General features: G+C 45.1%; 1 protein-coding gene across 1 annotated transcript in view; it reads right to left on the reverse strand.

Annotated features, from left to right (window-relative positions):
- The window catches only part of CCDC59 (coiled-coil domain containing 59), a 68,508-nt gene that overhangs the window by 41,417 nt on the left and 4,773 nt on the right, over nucleotides 1-22,318 (reverse strand). Inside the window, exon 2 of the mRNA XM_069629314.1 lies at nucleotides 9,992-10,232. Coding sequence (XP_069485415.1) covers nucleotides 9,992-10,232 — 241 coding nt within the window. The remainder of the gene's footprint in view (nucleotides 1-9,991; nucleotides 10,233-22,318) is intronic.

Genomic DNA, 22,318 nt, shown 5'->3' on the forward strand with positions numbered 1-22,318 from the left:
GCTCACAAAATTTTAGAGGATCCCATTCTCCCCTAGCGACTCCTGTGGGCTACTGTACCGCTTTCATGCGTGTCTAGGGACTAAACAGTGCAAGAATGTGCCATTGTATGTCCATGCCTGGCACAAAGACTTGGGCATGGAAATACCAGAGGAGAGCTGGCAGGAGATTTGATGTCCATGCCTGGCACGAAGACTTGGGCATGGAAATACCACAGGAGAGCTGGCAGGATATTTGATGGGAGCTGCGTAGATCCACCAAAAGTGTGTAATAAACAGAAAGGGGCTTTAAATTCTTAGCAATAGACTGATTAACCCTCGATAGAACCAAAGCACATGAATCCAAGGGGGCGAGGGGAAGGGTGGACTGTGTTGGCAAGGCTGCAGAGGAACAGGAACTTTTGGTGGTGCTGCCGCAAGCTCACATGCTATTAGACAGAGGTGCCATCTACACTCACCACATAACTAGAGAATCACTTCCGTTGGACCTTATCGCATGCCTCGTGTCTTCTGGGGGCAAAAAGTGTCACTGCTCAATTTAAATACGCCTATCCTGCGTACCATGCTCCTAACTGAAGTCACAAACGCTGCTTGTTGAAGTCGAAGGAGACCTCCCGGGGTGGGAGACTGGTGATCGCAAATGTTGTCCCTCCTGATAACTGAGAAGGTATCCCATTTTATACAGGACAGTGTGCAGTCCTTTGTTGCGAAGTGGGGTTGCTTTTTGACGCATGCCACAGCTCATTAAAAAGGTACTTCACCTGTTCTACGAGGCTGAGCGCATTAGTCCTCCTTGAGTGTTCCTAATATTTTTTTTTACATTTAGAAAGCGCCTTAGGCGCTATAAACAAATATTGTATGATAAAAGGTCAAGCAAAAATAATAAAACAAAGACCATACAAAAGTAAAAATCAGTTTAAAACAGCCTAAACCAGAAAACATGACCAAGAACACAGTAAAAAGGCAGACATGAGCCGCAACAAGGATAAAAGGAATAAGATAGCAGTAAATTAATCAGGGGATAACATTATCAGTATCTAGTTATTTTAACATCAAAATATTTCAACAAGGGATGTTTAACCAAAAATAAATCACAGAAACAAACACAGAATATTTTTAGAAATATATATGGGGAAGGGTTAAGGGGTTAAAACGGGCGGGGAGGGGACAAAATCACAGGGAAACAGGGGGCGTGAGGGGGACCACACAAATATTTTTTTTTTTAAATTGTTGATTATTTCGATTTTTTTTGGGTTGAAAAGCCCTTGTTTAATTATTTTGGGGTAAAATCACATAGAACCAAAATTACTGTATAAAAACAGACTCAACAAATAAAACTGAGTTAAAACAGAAGCTTATTTAATAAATAAAAAAAATAAAAGGTTTGGAGCATTTTCTTAAAATGATCAAGGGAAACCTCTCAATGTACGTAAATGAACAATTCATTCCAAAGGTCTGGAGCAAGAAAGTCAAAAGAGCTCTTTTTCAATGTGTACCAGGGCAAAAATAAGATTGTTGTTACTTGATCAAAGCACTGTGGAGAATCCTGCGGATCCCTCACTAAAACCCTGCCTAAAGTTGCCTCCAAGGTTGCCAGGGGAAGGCAGCCGCTTCCTGATCCCAACCCTGGGGGTGGTGTACTGCAGGAGGATCACCTGGGTGGAGTCAGGACCCAGGGTAATGAGGAGATTCCGTCGGATGAGACAGTATTTTTCCGACGGAAGGGATACTCGCCACCATTGCAAAAGCGGTTATGGCTTGCATCCCTCAACCTCTTAGCAAAACTGAGATGGTAAATTCTAAGGTTGTAATCCCACAACATATTATACCAAAAGAGCACATTTTTTGTATCCATAAAAACAAACACCCTCTCTAAACCTTGTTCCTCTAAAAAAGATTGACACCAACAATTTTAAAAATGCTAAGGGAATCATATAAATATACTCTTAAAAGTATACCAGAAGTAGAAAAAAATAACTTTTCTAAAAATGGACTACATGTCCCAGAATCCCATAGGGACTGAGGCGAAGAAGAGGGTTGAAGAGGCATGTGGAAGCAACAGACAGGCAGGTATGCCTAACAGCCTTTGTCAAGCTCAGGCAATTAACAGTAAGGGCCTGCACCTGAAATTAATAACTCTCCACCGTAGTCGCATAAAAAGCTGCAGCAAGAAGGGGAAGCTAGATGGAGCTGGACCAGGAGCCGGAAGGCTTGCAGTAGTAGCAGAGGAGTAGCACAAGGCTGGCAGCTCAGGAGGAAGTATAATTTTTTAAGGGACGCCAAGAGGAAAGCAGATTTCACCTGCAAGTGCTGAAAGAGGCCCGTGTTCACAAACCCTGCCTTGCACTGGCTGCACAGAGAGATGTGAGATTGAAGGTCTGACCAGGTGCACCTTGTGGCTGTAATTGCAGAGCTGTGATCGTGCTGCAACCCGAGGCCTGTGTACAGAAGCAAGCCAAGGGACAGAGTAGTGAAGGAGACTCCCAGTGGTGAAGGCTGGATCGGAGACACCCGTGCTGCAGAGAGGTGTGTGTCTCCAGAGTGCCTAGCATAGTAGCAGAAGGAGAAGAAGTTGGGAAGTGGAAGCAGCCCGCAACCGCAGTGTTCCTGGAGCCGATGAGTGAAGCTCTGTGTTCAGGTTCACTTTAAAAGGCTTGTAGTTAACTGTTACCAGCTCTAAACTAACTTGCGTAAGAGTGGGAGCGAGCAGAAGCCGTTTGTCATTGTGAAGAGTCCTACTGACATTGGAAATGTATTATGCGCACTTCTAACACAAGCCGGAGTGCTCGCGTGTAGAGAAAAGCTTTTCCTTTCCCATTATAATCTATTTAATGTTAACAGAGTGGTTGCATGTCTCCAATTAGGATCTCCAATTAGGAAGGGGAACGCTCTGTAAACCACTCGGAAACCCTAAAGCGGACTTTCACAAACTGTTACAAGACTAATTACATCAAAGAGGGGTTGTGTGTGAACAATTGTAGTTCCCCACCGAAAACAGAATACAACTCTGTGTTAATACAGAGGAATACTATTTCTTACAGCTTTTTAATGTTAAAGATCTTCCTTAAAGAGTGTGTAACTAAACTTGATTTTCTTTTGAAGACTGAACCTTGTAACATCCAGAACAAGTATTCTATAAATGTATAAGTTGGCAAATTGAAGAGAAGAACAAGCATTACCCAAGCCCGTAGGCAAATCCTTTCTATTTTGAAACCAGCCCTGTTGAAATGTATCCACCTACATTCAGAGGTTGTTAAAGTTGTTAAAGGTCCATTGTCCTCGGACACAAGTGTGACATTGGTATCCAAAGCAGGAAGAGTGGCAATACAGTTTCAGAGTACCTACTGGAACCAAGAAGGTATGAATGAAGCTGGGGAAGGGAGCCGGGTGCTTGTAAGAAGATTAGGTAAACAATGTGTAATGCTTAGACTGTTGAAGGTGCATGAAAGGCAGCCTGGAAGCGGAAGCTGGTTATATTGGTGGCAGTAAGACAGACAGAAGAGGCAAAGAGGCTGCCCTTTCTTGTAGTATAGGAAAGAGGATTGCCTCGACTACCTGTGGAGGTCAAAGAGTCTGCCTAACAATTATAAAGTACAAAGTTGATGCAGAATTACCAGAACTGTGGTTGTTCATAATACTGTCAGTCACGGTTATACTAAAAGGTGGCTGAAGTAGTGGTATACTGTGGAACAAAGGCGCCTGTTCCCACGGTATCAGTAGTAGACGGGGTGGTTATCAAGAGGAAAGCAACATCCTAAGAAGAAGCATCCTTACAATTATACCAAAGATACTGCAGCGGTCATAAATACATGGAGAGTTGTTGCAGCAGATGTTGTTCATTTATTCCTTGAACTGTGGCAAAACAATCTTTGACAGAGAATATCCAGGATTGCCACTGGTGCCGTTTTCTTGGCTGGAAGTGGATGAGGAACTTTTCAACAGAAAGCTGATAAGCATTTTTGTTTGGCAAACTTATTTCATTTGGAACTTAAAAGATCTGGTTCAAGACTATTTTTTTTTTTAACTTTTGGAGCAATTGACTTTGAAAAATCCTGGGAAAGGGATCTACCCCGGACAGGTGAAGGTCATCCAAATCACTGGTTGTTGGTTATTCAGTTATATCATGCTAGCAGTCCCTGATGGGTTTTCCATCCTGAGACACGATAGACCTAATTCTAGAGGAGGAGGCATCTCCTTTATCTACAAATGCGGTCTCGCCATGAGACTGGCTACCCAGATCGATATCCAGTCGTGCGAATTACTTTCAGTCAAAGTTCCTCTAAATAATTCCCAAACTTTAAACATCCACTTGATATACCGCCCGCCAGGCCCACCTGGAACCTTCATGGATGACATCAACTCTATCCTAACCGACAATCTTAAAAGCTCCTCGCAGGTACTTCTTCTTGGAGATCTGAATATGGGCTTCAATGACCAATTAAACCAGCTTGCTACAACTACAGCTAATACCCTATCAGAACTCGAATTCATCCAAAGATGTAACAGTGCCACACATGAGAAAGATAGAATACTTGACTGGGTGGCAGACCACAACTGCTAGGCCAACATCTTATCCATCTCTCCCCTAGCTTGGATGGACCACCACCTTGTGTCCTTCATGCTCTCTACCAATAAACGTCCACTGACTACGGCCCCCAGGGCTCCACCCACACTAACCAGAAATTAAAAGAGTATCACTGTGGACAGGCTTATTCCGATAATACTCCCCACTCTCAACTCGCTCCATGACAACACTGACCTGGAGAGTTTGGTTGAAGAATATAACAAAATCATGACCTCGTCATTGGACCAGTTTGCCCCTGCGAAACTAAGACCTAGTAAGCAGACAACCCATCTGAATAAATGGTTCACACCCTTCCTAAAAAATGTAAGACAACAAAAAAGAGGTTGCAAGGCTATATGGACAAAACATCCATCTGAAACCAATAAACTCAAATTTACCAAATTGTCCTCCCTCTACAAAAAAGAAATATGCCTAGCTAAACGAACATCCTTTGACACACGCATATCTAACGCCAAATCGAACATAAGGGAACTGTTCACCATTCTCAAAGAAATAGAGACTCTGATAGCACCACCCAACACGTGCACGAAAGATAAAAAATGCTGTGAAGATCCAACATGCCCTAGCCAACAAAATAGCCACCTTACAAAACAAAATTTCATGTAAAAGAACTGGCTTAAATGATCCCCCTGGTTCCATTACAACTGGTAAGGCTAGCAGAGATGAATCTACGCGATTCAATTTTACCAAGGTCTCCATCATTGAAGTGGAAAGAATTATTCTGTCCCTCGAACTGTCAGGATGACTTATGCCCTGCACAGCTTATTAAGGATGCTGCCCGCGACCTATCTCCATTCATCACTAAACTTATTAATGCGTCCTTCTCCACTGGCATTATTCTTACTAACCTTAAACAATCATGGGTACTCCCTCTCTTAAAAATAAAAAAAAAAACACCCTTGACCCATCAACACCTACCAACTATAGACCTATTGCTACTGTGCCCTTCCTTCTAAAAATCTTGGATAAGGTAGCATACACTCAAATTCAAAAACACTTCGAACAACAACAACTGTTAGGTGCTAGACAATCAGGCTTCCGCCCCCAGCATGGTACAGAAACTGCCCTCATCGATTTGAAGACCCAAATTGACGAGCTCAAGGACAACGGGATATCAGCACTACTCCTCCTCCTAGATCTCTCAGCTGCCTTTGATCTAGTCGACCACGCTATCCTCTGTAACCATCTAAACACAGCAGCACTCTTCTCTAATGATGCGGTCACCTGGATCAGATCCTTCTTAAATGGCAGAACTATGAGGGTCGTCTCGCCATTAGCTGCCGCAGACCCCATACCCATTACCTGCGGTGTGCCCCAGGGTTCATGCGTCTCGCCTACACTCTACAATATTTTCACCAAGCCCCTCTTCGATGATCTGGACCATCTCGGTATCACCTACACTAACTATGCAAATGATACCCAGATCCTCCTCCCACTTTCGGAGGATTATGAAAAGGATTTGGCCTTGGTGAACAGAGTGTATATTATCATTCAGGCATGGATGGCCACACATGGTCTATGCCTGAATGATGATAAAACTGAATTCATCATCTTGGGCACCCCGCCTAACCTAAAAAAACTAAGTCCCAATTATGCATCATTCACTATCAATGGCAATGTCATAAAGGTAGAGCACACGGTGAAAACACTTGGCTTCTACCTTGACTCTAATCTTTCATTCACTAAACAGGTCAACTCCTTTGCATCCTCTACAGCCTACCCATGCAAACTGATACGCACTGGCAAGCCCTTCCTCTATGACAGTAGTTGCATTACTCTAGCCAGAGCCCTCATCCTTTCACGTTTGGACTACTGTAACGCTCTCTAATTAGGATAGCCTAAAGCTACCATTAAAAGAATACAAATTTTAAAAAATAATGCTCCTAGAGCGGCCTTAGGTATGTCTAGAAGAGACCATATCTCAGAGACCAGCCGACAGAATAATTGGCTCCCTACCCATGACAAAGTCCTTCTAAAAACTGACACACAAATCTCTTAACAATGCCGCACCCATCTACCTTGCTGAGAGATTTCACAAGCAGACATCCATTAAACCAGTAAGACTCGCGAACAAAAATCGCCTCATCATACCCAGCTTCAAAAGATCCACTATTGGAGGCAACAGCTTCCCGGTGCAAGCGTCCAAATTATGCAACACCTTGCCTCCCAGCCTAAGAACAGACCAAACTTATCACAAGTTTAGAGCCAACACCATTATAGGGCTAAAATCCAACAACCAGCATTACTAACCTCATGCTCACTGCTTCAACATCCGCTTGCTATTCTCCTCTTCCAGACTCCACTTTGTATATATATTCCCCTACTTACTGTACACACGCCCACCTGGTGCCTTCCTGCTTGCCGCTCTGTTTCCCTACTTAAGGAGCCCTCCAGCTTCTTTTCCTTTGCTGATGTGGAGCAGGTGCAGGTGGATATAGGTCACCTGGCCTAAGCCCCGCCTACCTGGTGCCTTCCTGCCTGACGCTCTTTTTCACCACTTAGCAAGCCTCGCCCAATTGGTGCCTTCCTGCTTGCCGCTCTTTTTCACCACTTAGCAAGCCACGCCCACCTGGTGCCTTCCTGCTTGCCGCTCTGTTGCCCTACTTAAGGAGCCCTCCAGCTTCTTTTCCTTTGCAGATGGGGAGCAGGTGCAAGTGGGTCTAGGTCACCTGGCCTAAGCCCCGCCCACCTGGTACCTTCCTGCCTGCTGCTTTTTCACCTCTTAGCAAGCCCCGCCCACCTGGTGCCTTCCTGCCAACAGCTCTTTTTCACCACTTAGCAAGCCCCGCCCACCTGGTGCCTTCCTGCCAACAGCTCTTTTTCACCACTTAGCAAGCCCCGCCCACCTAGTGCCTCCCAACATCATTACTATCTTGTGGCCAATGCTGGATTTGACTTTTATGGACTTCATTCATTCACGGTGCGTCACTCTTTCTCAACTCTCATGCTGGATTTCCTTTGCATTGTGTACTCATGGTGGCCCTGAATCATGCTGTTCCCATCTTCATCTTGTATCCTGGCTTGCAACATTATGTGTTACTAATTACTTCTGCAATTGTATTCGCTGTCCACTCTTGCTTCTCCACTCTTTTTGACTGCTTACTCTCTTTTCTCTCCTCCTTTCCCTTCTCCCTTTTCCTATCTCCTCCCCTTACTTTCTTCTATGCACTTACTCTATCAGAAATGTCCCTGGACCTAATATAATAGCAACCTCGTCTGTTTCCTCCACCCTCCCATTACTGGTTTTTTCCTCCCCACCACACGTCCAGCACTATCTTTTGTTTTTCTCCGGCTCTATCAGAAATGTCGTCAGGCCTAGTACAGTAGCCTAGTACAGTAGTCGTCTGTCTGTTTCCATTTCCTTCCCACTCTCCCCCTCCCTTCCTTATCTATGTCTTAGCTCTTGCACTATCTGAAATGTCGTCAGGCCGAGTACGATAGTTAATTTCACATCCTTACTGTTCATGGCCTGTAAGAATGTGGTTGTATTTTCCCTTATTCCCTCCCTTGCCTTGAAACACTTTGAAACAAATTGTGTATAGGCGCTATATAAATAAACGATCATATAATATCATAAATATATATTCCCTGTATATAATTTTTACGTGTATGTATCTATATATCCTGTATATATCTATGTAACCAAGCTTCGCATATACTTGTAACTGCTGCGCCCTGTTACCCCCGGGTATGATGCGCATTATAAATAATAAACAAACATTTATGTTCGTTTTGAATTACTTTGAATGTTTTGCTGTTTAGTGTGAAGGCCAGTTTTGTTTATGCTACAAGTAATATCTTTAGATCTTCGACGAGGTAGGGAACTCCCTGATAGGAGTAGGTTTAGCGATTATTTGCACTTTTTCTTGTTAATAAAATGTCTAATACTGAGAAAAACACAAACAGCTGTCCACCTCGCATTACTGACCCCTCAAAGCACACAACAATATTGCTTGAAGCTCAGTCTATGTTTCAGGTAGATAGGATTGCCTGGTTCCTTCAGATTATTGCAAGGCACCAGACCCTCCTGGATCAGTCTTCCCATGCACTTGGTCCCCACTGACCGCCCCCACCCCTGCATAACTTGCCGTCTCGGGCTCCCTTCCCCCTGCACTAGCCTGGCTGGGCCTGTATCCCTGGCCCCTTCCAGCCCTGTCCTTTGCCCCTAGCATGTGGACCTTCTTCCACTGCACTCTCTGCTTTCCCCTGGCACTTGTCCACCTGACCTCCCCTTGGCACTCACATAAAACATGGACCCTTCCGCCTTGACTTCCCCCTCCCTCTCCTCTCCCCCACACGTTTGTTACTGAACTTGCATGATCCGGATGACATACGCATAGTAGGACCATTTTTGTTTCCAGCATCCCTGTCCCTCAACCCCCTGTCTTGTTGCTCCTTGGTGTATAGGTGTATTATAAATGCCCAATAAATAAAAATAGGATTGTTACCAAACAGCATTTAAGTCTAACAGCCAGCAAACCTGAACCTCAGCCGTTCCCCAACAGGGAGCCAGTGCAAGGATTTTCTCGATGCTGTGACATGTTCTCTTTGCTTTAAAAAACGCTACCATCCCTACTGCCCGATTCTGGACTACCTGGAGCTTCGACAAGTTACATTCGGAAGTGCCAACTAGAAGGCTCCCACAGTAATCTATCCTTGCTCCTACAATTGCACAAGCTAGTGTGGCACAATTATTTTCTGAGCTAAAGGGCCGAATCGTGCCTCTTGCAATCTCAAATAATAAGCCGAAGAAGTCACAAAATTGACATGGTCTTTCATGGACAATGTTGGGTCAAGGTAGACCCCAGGGTTTTAACGCTGTTAACACTTCCAGAACCACCCCACACTAACAATTTTGCGATCACAAGTGGAAACATAGGCATAAATGCTACTCTCAGAAAGTCATCCATGCTTCTGTGTTTGTTGATTGTTAATTTTACAAGTCTGCTTTGGATTTATTCTTTGGTTTTAAACTACACAATGTGATACTGCTGAGGATGAAGCAATGGAATGCATCAATCTTTGTTATGCTATTAAATGCCAATAAAAGATTTTGAATACAAAGCAATACAATTAAAAGGACTGTTTAGGGGGCTCTAGCTCCACTTGGTCACCACCCAAGATTTATCCTTAACTCTTATCCTCAACTCTTGCCTATTCCCTCATCTGAACGCAGTGCCTGCTTTCCCCACAAATGTAAAGATACATAGCCTTTTCCCCTAAGGTTGACAGATCTATATAAATATATGGAAAATCTGTGGAAAAGATGGTATTGTGGTTCTCTAGTCAATTGGCCATGCAGATTCTCATGGTTATATGAGGAGTTTAAAATAAGGCCAGTTAGGACAGTGTCCTTTATTTAAAGAACACAGTACACATATAATCCCAAAAAGACACAAAATATCTTACTCTACTATTCTGCAGTCTTTGGGATCAGGCAGTGTGGGTCTGTCTCTTTCATGATCATCTTTAGTTTTTCTTTTTTGTTTCTTTAGCATTTCTTCTTCAGCTAAGTAGAGATGCTTAAGGTGTTCCGGGTAGTTTTCTGTGAACTGGATATCCCTAGCAGGGTTAATAATCTTCTCCTTTTTTAATAGCTTCTTATACTGCTGCTCAATTTTTTGCTTTCGCCGAAAAGCAAATCCTTGACCTGTAATTGAGAGAAAAGGCATAGAGACACACTATAAACACTTGCTCTATATATAGGGGAGCAGGGAATGCAGCATCAATTTGATTTTTGAGGCCAATGATTGCCAGGAGTAAAAACAGAAGCATTGGAATTTAGTTTAGAGCAAAAGCAGAGGAGCATAGGTAAGGCAAAGAGCAGCAATAGCAAGGTTTAATGGAGCTGGAAACATACGACAACAGCCAGAGAAATGTGGTGGTCTGAGCACATTAGAAGGAGAGTGCCCACCAGAGCAAGAGGAAAAAACGGCAGCGGTAAGTCAGAGAGTACATCCCGAGATCCAAAGCAGCAGGGCGATAGAAGAGCTTAAGGAAGGGAAGGGTGCACCAGAAACATGAGCTACTTTGCATTTTTCAAAATTCTTGTCACTACCATATACAGGAAATCAAGCTGACTCATGAAACCACTCCAGCTTGGCACTGGGCCACACATGTATTAATCTCAGTGAAATCTACCACCAAAAGCCAGGAAGTCACAACACCCTCACCCCCATTCTCCAGCCCCTTCATCCCTCAACCAACTCCTCACTACTATAATTTTGCATCTTTACACCTCCCACTCCTACAGATGACCACCTAGGTCAAGCGTACTTAACAGATTCAGACCCCAGAACCTATCCATCTTCTATGAAGAACCATGCTGTTCAATTTTTGCACTCCGCAATCCGGGGTCTGCCCATATGGCTAACCTGCCCAGTCAGAACGAACCACAAAGATTTTCATATCGACACACAAGTAACGGGTACCTCCAATCTGCATCCATTAACATCAAAGTTTTCTGCATCTGGTTTCCCACTATCCGACTAACACACCCTGTCCTCCTTTCAAACAGAGCCATGCGCAGCGACGCGATCATTATTGGCAGAAGAGCGCTATATAAGATCACTTTAAAATTATATAAGCTGCAAGTCGTTGGAAGAAGCAGTGGACCATATGAAAAGCACCAGCATGTTCAGAAATAAGCAGCAAAAGGGAGGGGGCATGGAATTCCTCTGTTTAGAGCTAATCAGTGTTTTGAAGGTTGGTGTAAGTAAGGCCAATCTGGGTTGGGGGCTGTAATAAGCAACACAGGAAAGCAGTCGTGCTAGTTGCAAGCAATATGACAAACAGGAGATGACTGAAGAAGCACATAAATGGGGAACCAGGTGTGAGAAGTATATAGCTGCAGAGCCAGTTATTAGGAGCATCACGGTTGCATGACAAGAGTTTAGCAGTAGGCGGGAGAGAGGACTAAAACTAACAGGAGAATTGCCGCTAGAATTCATCAGTAGGAGCCTGGAGGATGGAGTAGGTCCAGGTCAACAGTAAGGTAACAAAAGGAGAGTAGAGCAAGATGCCACCGTGACAAGTTAAATTGTGGTGTAGAAAGGGGACAAAATCGACGGGCACGCATCATCTTCAGCATGAAGGAGCAGTAAAAATGTAGCACTAGAAGCAGAAAGAAAGTCTAAATGAGCATCATTGATGGATCCAGAAACAGGTGAGCAGAGACCTGGACTACATCACAAGGCTCAGCATTTAATAGAAAGTTAGCACCAGAAGTGGGGTGAATACAACAGTTAAGAGATGGAGCAGGAAAGTTGGGGGGGAAAAGCATAAAAGGTTAGGACTACTTAAATGTGAATAAGGAGCATTCGTCTCAATTTCAATGACTAGTGTCCTTTTAAAATTGTTGGCTAGTAATATTTGACACTTAAAAAGTACGGAATGGTGTGCTGTGTATATGTATAGATTCGAGGTGGCAAGTGACTTTTATGGCTGGTTAGTAGCTTGCAACTTTTGCTCTCTGTCATATTTAGTCAGAGGACTCGCTTAACTATTTAGATGCTCTGCACATTTATCACCCGTGCAGGATTGCCTCCAGAAAACAGCCTTTTACAACCTGCTTGAGGATGGAGCGATTCTAGCAGAGTCAAAGAATTAATGGAAGTCCTTAAATGCATCCCTAGATAGTAAGATCTGTTTTCTCGGTTTTGGTGTGGCCCTCAATATTCTGAAATTGTACTTTTTTTCACCCCCCGACCTTTTTTCCCCACCTTTCACACTCCTTTACAGTTTAATTCGGGGGTCGTTTGGTTTGCTGCCTGCCGTTCTGCTGAGTTCTACCTCCACAGAGGAGTTGGACTGTACTTGGTTTCACACAAAAAGATATTGAGTATACTTTAAGCAATTTAACAATATACGCTATCTTTAGAAAATGTGTTGATGCACCTGTTTGTATGACAAATATTGTCCAGCATCTCAAGGTCTATGGGACAGACCAGTTCTTAGTTTCGAACAGAAATTAGGCATTGTGTTTGCACAAATATGAATGGTATTGGTATGAATGGGGATGAAAGAGTATGAGACTAATATATGGGCAAATGAGGTCATGGTTTAATGTGGTGTTTTTCACAATCTGTTGTTTCTACAATCAGATTTTTACGATTGTTAATAATTGACTGTTAGTACACTTTTCTAGGATGATGGTTACATTACATCATTATGAAAAGTTCGAAAATAATGAATATATTTTTGACTACACTCTGGTCTTTTAAGCAGTTTCTCTGTAATAGAAGGTATTGTTTCTTGTCTTGTGATTAAATACTTTAAATGCAAAAAGGGCTTGTACTTTGTCAATCGACAGTTGTACTTGTTGTGATGGCCTGCCGTTCACTCCGCTTCCCACGCCCCCAACACCTCACAGAAACATACACACATACCACTTACCTGCTGCATCCATGGCTTCACAGCTTTAGAAAGACTGCGCTGAGCGATCTTTCTAAAGCAATATTTTTTATATGTGGAAAATAAAATAAACATTTTCAATCCATGTTGTTTTCTCACCATCACTAAAACTCTCCTGTAGGAATTGAATTAATTAAACTAGGCTTAATGCTCATTGGCTCTCTATTAAAAATAGAATTTCCCTCAAAACCCTGGTATTAGGTAATATTATCCCCACCAAAAATGTTGCCATATATATGGTCGTCTGGAACACCATAGGTGATATTTTTGGGGGGGGGGATCATTTGTGGGAGCGGAGGTTGCGGGGGTGTCCCCCGCAGGTTGAATGCCTCAATATTGCGCAAAAATATGGGGATATTTTTGTGGGGATATTCACACATGGAACCAAAACCCTCACCCTTACTCACAAGTGCTTATCCAATTCAGCACCTAAATATCTGTCAGACAGATTTACCAAAGACCAATCTTCTCGGCCTTCCAGAGCGGCTCAACTACATTGCCTCAGTGTCCCTAGATTTAACCAACAAAAATCTGGGAGTAGCAGCTTCCCTGTCCAGGTCTCCAAATTATGGAATCCCATACCTCTACCTCTAAGAGCAGAACCCTTGTTATCTCGATTCAGGACTCTGGCTCTCCGTCAATGATACCCAATAATCCTACCCCCTCCTAGACTTACGGAATGATTCCCACCACAATGTACCTACAACTGTTCACCTAACATTGCATCACCTTGTATACTAAATGCTATCTGTCTGATTGATGTATCTTTCCTACTCCTGTACATAGCTGTTCTGCTCCAACTGTCCTTGTCTACCAATCCGCTGTACCTGTATTATATTGTATCTAGATTCGATAACTATTTATTGTAATTTGTTATGTATCCTAAGCAATGCGCCCAGTTACCTGAGGGTTATGTGCACTATACAAAAACAATTCAATTGAGAATGCCCTGCGTGCCTTGATCATTATGTTCCTTTCTTACCTAACCTATAACTAAGTCAGAAAAATGAAGGTCATGGTACAAGTGTACAGAAACACGCACATAGGGGTTTTACTTCAACAATTATGGATATAATGAACAACTGTATGCAGACACTAGAGAGCGGTGAAGTGAGGACAAGGGTTACACATTACGGAGAAGAGGACCCAGTCACCAGTACCTTCAATGGCGCAAAGAAACTTATCGAGTATCTGCAAGTGCACTTGAGCAAGATACCCATCAGAGTTAATAGTATGTTAATGTTAATCAACTCTTAAAAGGCGCAACTCGCCCAAAGGCCTCAGCGCACAGCAAGTAAGTAGAAAGAAACTGGAAGAGGTTATCAACAATCAGCACAAAATGGAATTCTTAGTGGCACGATTATCACTGCAGAAATTGGGCGAGTACCAGATGACGGGATGGGTAAGCATCAGGGGAAGGGAAATTAAGGGGAGGTTTAGAATTATCAGGACGCAGTAAGCGCCAGAGGTGTGGGGGTGACGGTAGCCAGAGGTCAATGGGTCAGCAGGCATCACAGGACAGGAAGGTTACAGGTTGGGTTATGCCTCCATGTAGGGGGTGGGTGCCACAGTGGTCAGATGGAATGGACGAAGAGCCATAGGGTGGATGGAGGTGTGACAGCCAGGGGTCATTAGTGTGCAGTTGAGGCTATGGGGGCTGAACCTGAGCCAGAGAGGACATAGGGGCAGTTGAGAGCCAAAGATCAAGAAAACTAGTTCGGTCGAGCACTACAGATCAGAGGGAAGGAGTTGTGTATGAGCAGCTAAGTGCCAGAGGACGCCTGCGGTCAAGCAGGCATGCCCAAGCTCCAAGCACAGACCAGTGTCTGGGGAGGGACGGTTGGGGGGGGGGATCAAAGAGGGTCCAGACAAGTGTAAGAGGGCAGAGGAAACATAGAATGCAGATGTGTGTCACGGGGGGTGAGCAAGTGAGGACACAGGGGTGCCATGGGGGAGCAAGCAAGGGCACAGAAGAGGGGTAGGGAGTATGCAAGCAAGGGTAGGGGATATGCAAGCAAGGGCACAGAGAAGTGCAAGAGGAAGGGGGTGGTTGAACAAGAACACAGACGACTGCCAGAGGAAGGGGGTGGACGAGCAAGCAAGGTCACAGCCGAATGCCAGAGGAAGGGGGGCATGGTGAAAGAGGGACATGGGCACAGACAAGCTTCAGATGGTGGTTGGAGGGAGGGGAAGAGGGAAAAGGATACAGAGCACCAAGGGAAGGGGGCGAGAGCACAAGAAAACGCACAGAGCAAGAGCAAGGGTGCAGATGAGTGCCAGAGAGAGTCAGTAGGGAGTGCAAAATGCCCCTTTGGTGATCACAGTGGTGAGGATAACTGATTTGCATAGGAGAACAGAAGGCAGAAGATGCAGTCATGCTAATTTGTCCAGCACTTTAACTCTACATCCCTTTGTCGTTTTGTAGGATTTGACCATGAGGCACCAACCTCCCCGACAAGACCCATTTCCAAATAATTAGATTTACTTTATTGAATTATTAAGCCTCACCACTTTCTCCTCAGTGGTAGATTACCTCCAGGATCTCACGCCACCAGTTAAAGAAAATAAGCTTTGGCGTATACTGCTGTTCTTTTTATAGGCACCAGGGTGCAAGGAGGGGAGTGCAAAGTTTCAACAGAGGATGAGATAAGGGGCGCAGGTGTGCAAGGTAATAAGAAGGAAGGAGAACAGAGCAAGGGAGCAAAGGATTAAGAGAGGGTGCCATCATTGAAGAGCATGTAGAAATATGACAAAGAAAGGTTGAGCATGAGAGGTAAGAAATAAAGCATGCGTGAGAGGAAGGATGAGAGGGGAAGAGAATGGGGTGGGTTATAGCGAGAGTTGGGTGGAAGGTGGTAGAGAGAGTGGAGGTAAGGTGGGTGGGGGTAGAGAGAGTGGGGGTAAGGTGGGTGGGGACAGACTGGGGGTAGAGATGGGTGTGTGATGGTAGAGATAATGGGTGGGGGAGAGGTTGGGGCTTGGAGAGAATGGTGATAGGATGGGTGTACAGAGAGGGTTGGTAGAAAGGATGGGGGTAGATAGAGGGTGTGAGGATTGGGTGGGGGTTGAGAGTGGGGGTAGGGTGGGTGGGATAGGTAGACCAAGTGGGGGTCGAGTGTGGGGTTAGGGTTGGGGTACGGAGCAAGTGGGGGTAGGCTGGGTGGGTGAGGCTAGAGAGGGTGGGTGTATTAGTTGATTGGGGGCAAAAACATGAACAAAGCAGCCTCAAGAGCAATTTTCAATAGTATCCCAAACAAAACCCAATCAGCACTCTAATGGGTGTGTGGTGGGTGTCGGTAGAGAGAATGGGTGTGGGCTGGGTTTAGAATGGTAACCTCAGGAGGACAAAACAAAAATCTAGCACAGAAATAGCCCAGTTGTCTGTGGAAAATAGCCTAAATTAGCCAAATATGAAATCACTGCACAGCTGGGAAATGGAAAGCCTGGCACTCGACTTGCTTCTTACAAAGCGGTTGATTAGAGCAAATATTGTTAGGGAACTTCTTATGGGGTAGTACGGTGGAGGAGTTTGGAAAAAGATTTTAATGATTTGTCAGTTTCATGCCATAATAATGACATTGCCCATTGCTATGCCAACCAGATATTCTCGGTTCAGTAACCCCATTCCCTTCCTCTCTCTTCTGTAACATTGGTTTCGGCAATTTCGTGGCACAAGCCCCACAAAAATTCACCAAAACCATAAAGAGTCACCAAGAACGATATTTCGAAAAAGCATTTCCTACTGCCAAGCTCTGGGGAAAATAATGATTCCTTATCCTTTCAGGTGTACTTGACTGTGGGATTGTGGTGTGAACACAAAGTTTGCCTCTTGCACCTGCAGGGCGAGGGGAATGTGGGATGCTGCAGACTGGGAAAATAAGTCACTGGCATCCAGCGGTATGTCTGCCTGCAGCTAGAGCCAGGGAGTATCAATGCCGTGTGTTAGGTTTCCATGCTTCTCTGAGTATTTCCATCTTTGAGGGAGTTGGAGGTGCCCGGCCTCTATGACCCCAGGAGCCAGGCTGCTAAACTGAGAGTTTGAGGGCATGGATGTAGTGTTTCCCCCTGGTGTTGAGAAAGCATGTTGTATGGGCATTGCAGCTTCCTGGGCGGGGAGACCGACATTGCCATGAGATGGGAGAACCAAGGCTGGCAGGCCCACATCAGGGCCAACAGAATCGTCTTGACTGGCTCTTGGTGCATCTTGTGCACTATTCTGTTGAGCAGGGGATCAGGGGGTGGGGAGTGGAGGAGAGTAGACAAATTTCCCTGACCATGTTATCAAGAGACCATTCCACCTTGGAGTGGTTCTGAGGGTACCTGGGGGCGTAATCTGGGCATTGTGCTTTCTTCAGAATTGCAAACAAGTCGATCTCTGGGAAGACCCAGTCTGCGAAGACGTTGAGTACAATGTTTTCGTGCAGTCGCCCCTCCTGTTCTACGGTAGAGGAAGCCTCTGCCGAGTATGTCCGCCATAAGATTGAGTTCCTCTGGAACATGTTGTGACAGGAGGAACATTTTGTGTATGAAAGCCCACTTCCATATGTTCTGGGACAGTTTGGACAGCCCTAGAGAGTGAGTGCCCCCTTGTTTGACTTGCATATTCCAGCGCTACATATTTTCCATCAAAAAGAACTCACAACTCACGCAATTGCCTTACAAACCTGGAAGAATCATATGGAAAATACTAGAATAACGGCAGACATATCCATGGAGCAGCTAACTCAACGTCCAGTAAAAGCAAAACAAAAACTTGCGCGCGACGATTGGATAGCAACTATCGAAGCCAAAAGACAATTAAAACTTAACCAGGAATGCAAGTTGGACATGCACCCATTAAACGGTCTCCTGTTATATTTACAATGTTTTCCATCTGTCTCTGTCAGAGACACTTTCCTACGGTTCCGTTTTAATTTACTACCAACACGAGAACTGCTACAATCCAGGCAACTTCTAACCAAGGAAAATTCCTTCTGTCGGTTCTGTAAACAACAAACTGAACACAGCACATAGTAACCTTATGTCCAGCACTCGATGAAACCAAATTCCGAATTAGAGACATGTATCTCCCATCTACAATCAAACTCTTACCAGAAGATCGATGGGCGAAATTCCTACACTGTGGCTCAAATAAAGACATTTTCACAATTGTCAGTTTTTTAATGTATTATTTGAATCTAATAGAGGAAAGAAAATGGTCTAAGAAAGATGAAAGGTTTAAAATTTGAACCATATCATTTTAATTAAAAAAAAAAAAAAAAATGTTTAAAATAATACATGGCCGTACTACTGTCCGTGAGGACTAGGACTGTCTTCCCCTGGAGGTGTGTTTGGAATGTCTTCAGGCCCTTGAACACTGCTAGCAGTTCCAACAGTTTTATGTGGTTGGCTGCTACTGCTGGGGACCACACGCGGTGCGCCGTCTGATGAAAGAGGTGAGCCCCCACCCGTCAGAGATGCGTCTGTGGTGAGAGTGGCCTCTACAGCAGGGGTGGTGAAGGTTTTCCCCTGCAGAAGGTTCTTCCATGATCAACACTGCAGACTGAACAAGGGCTGCCGAGACAACCACTAGATCATCCCATTGTCCGCTGGCCTGACGTCAGTGTCTTGGGAGCCAATCGGGGTGCATGCGCAGGCGACCGTGTGGAACTAGGTAGGCCATCATTCCTAACAGTCACATGGCTTTGTGTACGGTCACCTTGTGACTGGCTACATAGTGAGGGATCTAGAGCAGCATGTTTTGAACCCTCTTGGAGGCGAAAACGAGGCAGTCTTCGGTCTGAATTAGAGCCCCCAGAAATTGTTTGACTTGGCTGGGGTTTAGACTGGATTTCTGGTTGATTGAAAACCCTAGGCTGAAGAGGAGGTCTACTGTCTTCTGGGTATTGTTAGGCATATTCTGTACAAATCCGCTGTTATGAGCCAGTCGTCGAGGTAAGGATAGACTGGGAAGGACTGCCTGCGCAGGTGAGCAACTACTACTGCCAGTACCTTCGTGAACAACCGTGGAGCTGAGGCAACGCTGAAGGGAAGAACCTTGAACTGATAGTTGGATTCTTCTATCATGAACCTTGGGTACTTTCTGTGCATCAGCAACATTGAAATATGAAAGTATGCATCTTTCATATCCAATGTGGCCATGTAATCCCCCTCCACCTGCAGCAACAGTGGGATTACCTCCTGCAGTGTTGTCATTCAGAATTTTTGCGGTTTGACATATGGGCTCAAGTCTAATACAGGGCACATGGTGAGATCCTTTTTGGGTACAAGAAAGCACACTGAATAAATACCCTTGTTTAACTGGTGAACGGGGACAACTTCTACAGCGCCCTTTTCTAGAAGTATCTGCACCTCCTCCAGCAGGATTTGCAGGTGTGCTGGTGATAGGCGTCTGCTCTTCTGTGGGTGGTATCCAGGTGGCCGGTGAAAATCGATGCAGTAGCCGTGGGTGATGGCCTTTAACACCCACTGGTCTGATGTGATCCCCTCCCAGGGGTGAATGAATGACAAACAACCCCCTACCGAGGTGGCGTGGGAGGGGACCGGAACCGGCATATCACTTTGAGATGGAGGCCAGGGAACTTCTTGGAGTAGGGTTCCTGCCTCTACAAGGACTTCTATGCTGATATTGGGTATTACTGGAAGTGCCTTGGCCAGAGGACCAGGGGGTACTTCCAGAGCCGTACGGTCCATGGGAGACCGGGAGAAAGACTGTCCACGAAAGGAACGGCGAGAGTTGGAGCCTCTGGCTGAGTGATTTCAGTTTTTCGTGCTCCTTCTTGGTAGTCTGCAGGGCGTCGTCAACAGCTTTCCCAAAGAGGTTGGAGTCCTCGACGGGTTTATTAATAAGAGGCCCGAGTTTCTTGTTTCAAACCCGAGTTCTTCAGCCAGGCGTGTTTCTTAAGTAGAGTCCCCTTGGCTAGAGTGCGTCCAGCAGTCGCAGCAGCGTCCAAAGTGTTCTTTAATATATTGTGGGTCACTTGTCTGCCCTCAGTCACAACCACGAGTTTGCATGATCGCATGGGCTCTGGCAGCTCTTGAAGGCCTTCCTGTAGTAGGCCCCATTGGACGTTGCTGTAGCTAGCCAGGAGAGTCGTACTGTTTGTGATCCTGATTGAATAGGCCGCAGAGGTAGTAATACGTTTCCTGAGGGCATAAAGTTTCTTGCAATCTTTATCCGGAGCGGCTTCCGCCATGGACAGTGGAACACCCGCCCTCTTTGCAGTGGTTGTAACAGCCAGGGAGTCCGGCATGGCATGACCGCATATATACATTGGGTCCGATGGAGAGGAGCAGAATATTTTTTCAACCCAAGGGTTGACTGCCCTTATGAGGGACGTTGACAATAAAGAAGGAGCTATGCATTTCTTTATTGAATTAAGTAATGTATAGCCCGACTAGTGGGAAGCTTCTCCTTGAGAATATTTTCAACAAAGTCAGAGTCAGGGACTGCCTCTTCTTTAGTGATCTCAAAGTGATCGGTGGCTCGCTTTAGAATGGCGTTAAATAACATTTGATCATTCACAGGTGATGACTGCCTTCGGATCTAGACAAATGATGTCCAGGTCAGGGGTGTGTGTGGGTGAAAGCCAAGACCCCTTATCTGCTGACTGATCCTGATCCCAATCTGGGTCCTGGTCAGCTGTGTCCTGCTCAAATGGATTGTCCTCATGTTTATCCTCCTGTTCTGAGAAATCAAAGACCTCCTCTTGGTGGACTTGTGTAGAAATGGGAAGTTTCTGCATTTTTTGTGGAATGGGGCAGGAGTCCTCTTCCCTAGGTCTCTTGGGAGTAATAGATTTATCTGAGTAATCTATAAATTGGGCCATCTTGTCCATATAATTCTCAAATCTCTGCTTAGTCCACATTGAAGATGCAGAAGGGTCTGGGGGTGGGAAAGGTTGGTCAGAAGGGGGAGATGTATCCGATAAAGCCTTCAAGAGAGGCTGGGGACTTCAGAGTACTCCTCTCGGGGAGAGGGGTGCCCTGAGGGGGTGCCTAGGTGTACTCCTGTTAGGCAGAATTGCATGCAGTACCCTCTGGGACCACCACACACAATTAGGACTACAGGTGTAAGCAAGACCAACCTTTGGTATAGGTCTGTACCACACAGTTTGTTGGTAGCGAGCTGAGCAGCCAGGATTGTCTCAAGAGTGAATGTGAGTAGTACAAGTAGTTACACAGAGGACTTTCAATCGCAGTGGTTCAAGCGGACACTTATACTCAAGGTTTCTTGGTAAAACACTTATTAATTTATTACACAATAATATATAAAACATTTCACTAGAAGGAGGCAACTTAATATTATATACCAATACACAATACAAAACTCTGCTTTTGAGACAGTTTGAGCTCCCCTGAAATAGGAGCCAAATGGCAGTTCAGTTACTTAGCAGTGAGCAAAAAGGACAAAAGTAAGAAGAATAGATAACATATACTTTCTAGGCAGTGCAAATAGTTTCAGTTCACCAGAAGAGTTTCATTCAAGTCAATAGGCCAGGCCAAAGTCAATGGGCTAGTATTATGGATAGGACAGAGTAGTTCTGGTACCAAACAGTAAAGTCTTTGCAAAAGTTCTCAGAAGTAGTTTAGGCGAAAAATAATCATTTGTGGGGTCACAAGCTGATTAGGCCTGCGAGTTGGGAAAGTTTCACCAACTTTCACCGCGAGAGTGGCGTTCTCTCAATCGGAATGGCACAGTACCTTTGTATGAAGCAAACAAACGTTGCTGAAGTGGTGGTTCCTGGCAGTTCCTGCAGATCTCGCTGTTCCTGAGTCTCAGTCGTGGGGACAAGGAGGAGGACTTCGGGGGGCTCCTGCACTGTACGGGATCGTTGAAGAAAGCAAACAAAATGGAGTCACTTCAGTTCCAGTAGCTGTAGATTCAAGAACACGAACTGGTGTCTCTCTCCCTGGTTAATCCTAACCAGCCTTGAGAACGGTATCCAAGTGTCTTACGAGTTGATTGGTCCCACCAACTCAAAGGAAGATAACGTCCTTGAAGGAGCTTCTCTGTCAAATGGAGTTTGGCAATTCGGGCTTCACCGGGCAAACAAACAGTCCAGGTGTTGCAGCAGCCGTCCTCTCCCAGCTCGTTTTCGGTTCTTTCGTTCCAGTGGTTGACTCTGCCTTCCAGTCCACGAGACTCGCCTTTTAAACAGTTCTCTCCCTTTCATTCCAGCCTAGCTGTCACTCACGCAGCAGGGTGGCTGTCCTTGCCGGACAGTCAGACAGCCAATCATGCCAGAGTGCATTAGGGTCTCCTAGGAGACTAAGCACAGGGAGTTTCAGGCACCTCCCTCACTTCCTGCCCACCCCAGACAC

This window comes from Ambystoma mexicanum, chromosome 12, assembly GCF_040938575.1.
Source record: "Ambystoma mexicanum isolate Mex_15411 chromosome 12, UKY_AmexF1_1, whole genome shotgun sequence".
Classification (NCBI taxonomy): domain Eukaryota; kingdom Metazoa; phylum Chordata; class Amphibia; order Caudata; family Ambystomatidae; genus Ambystoma; species Ambystoma mexicanum.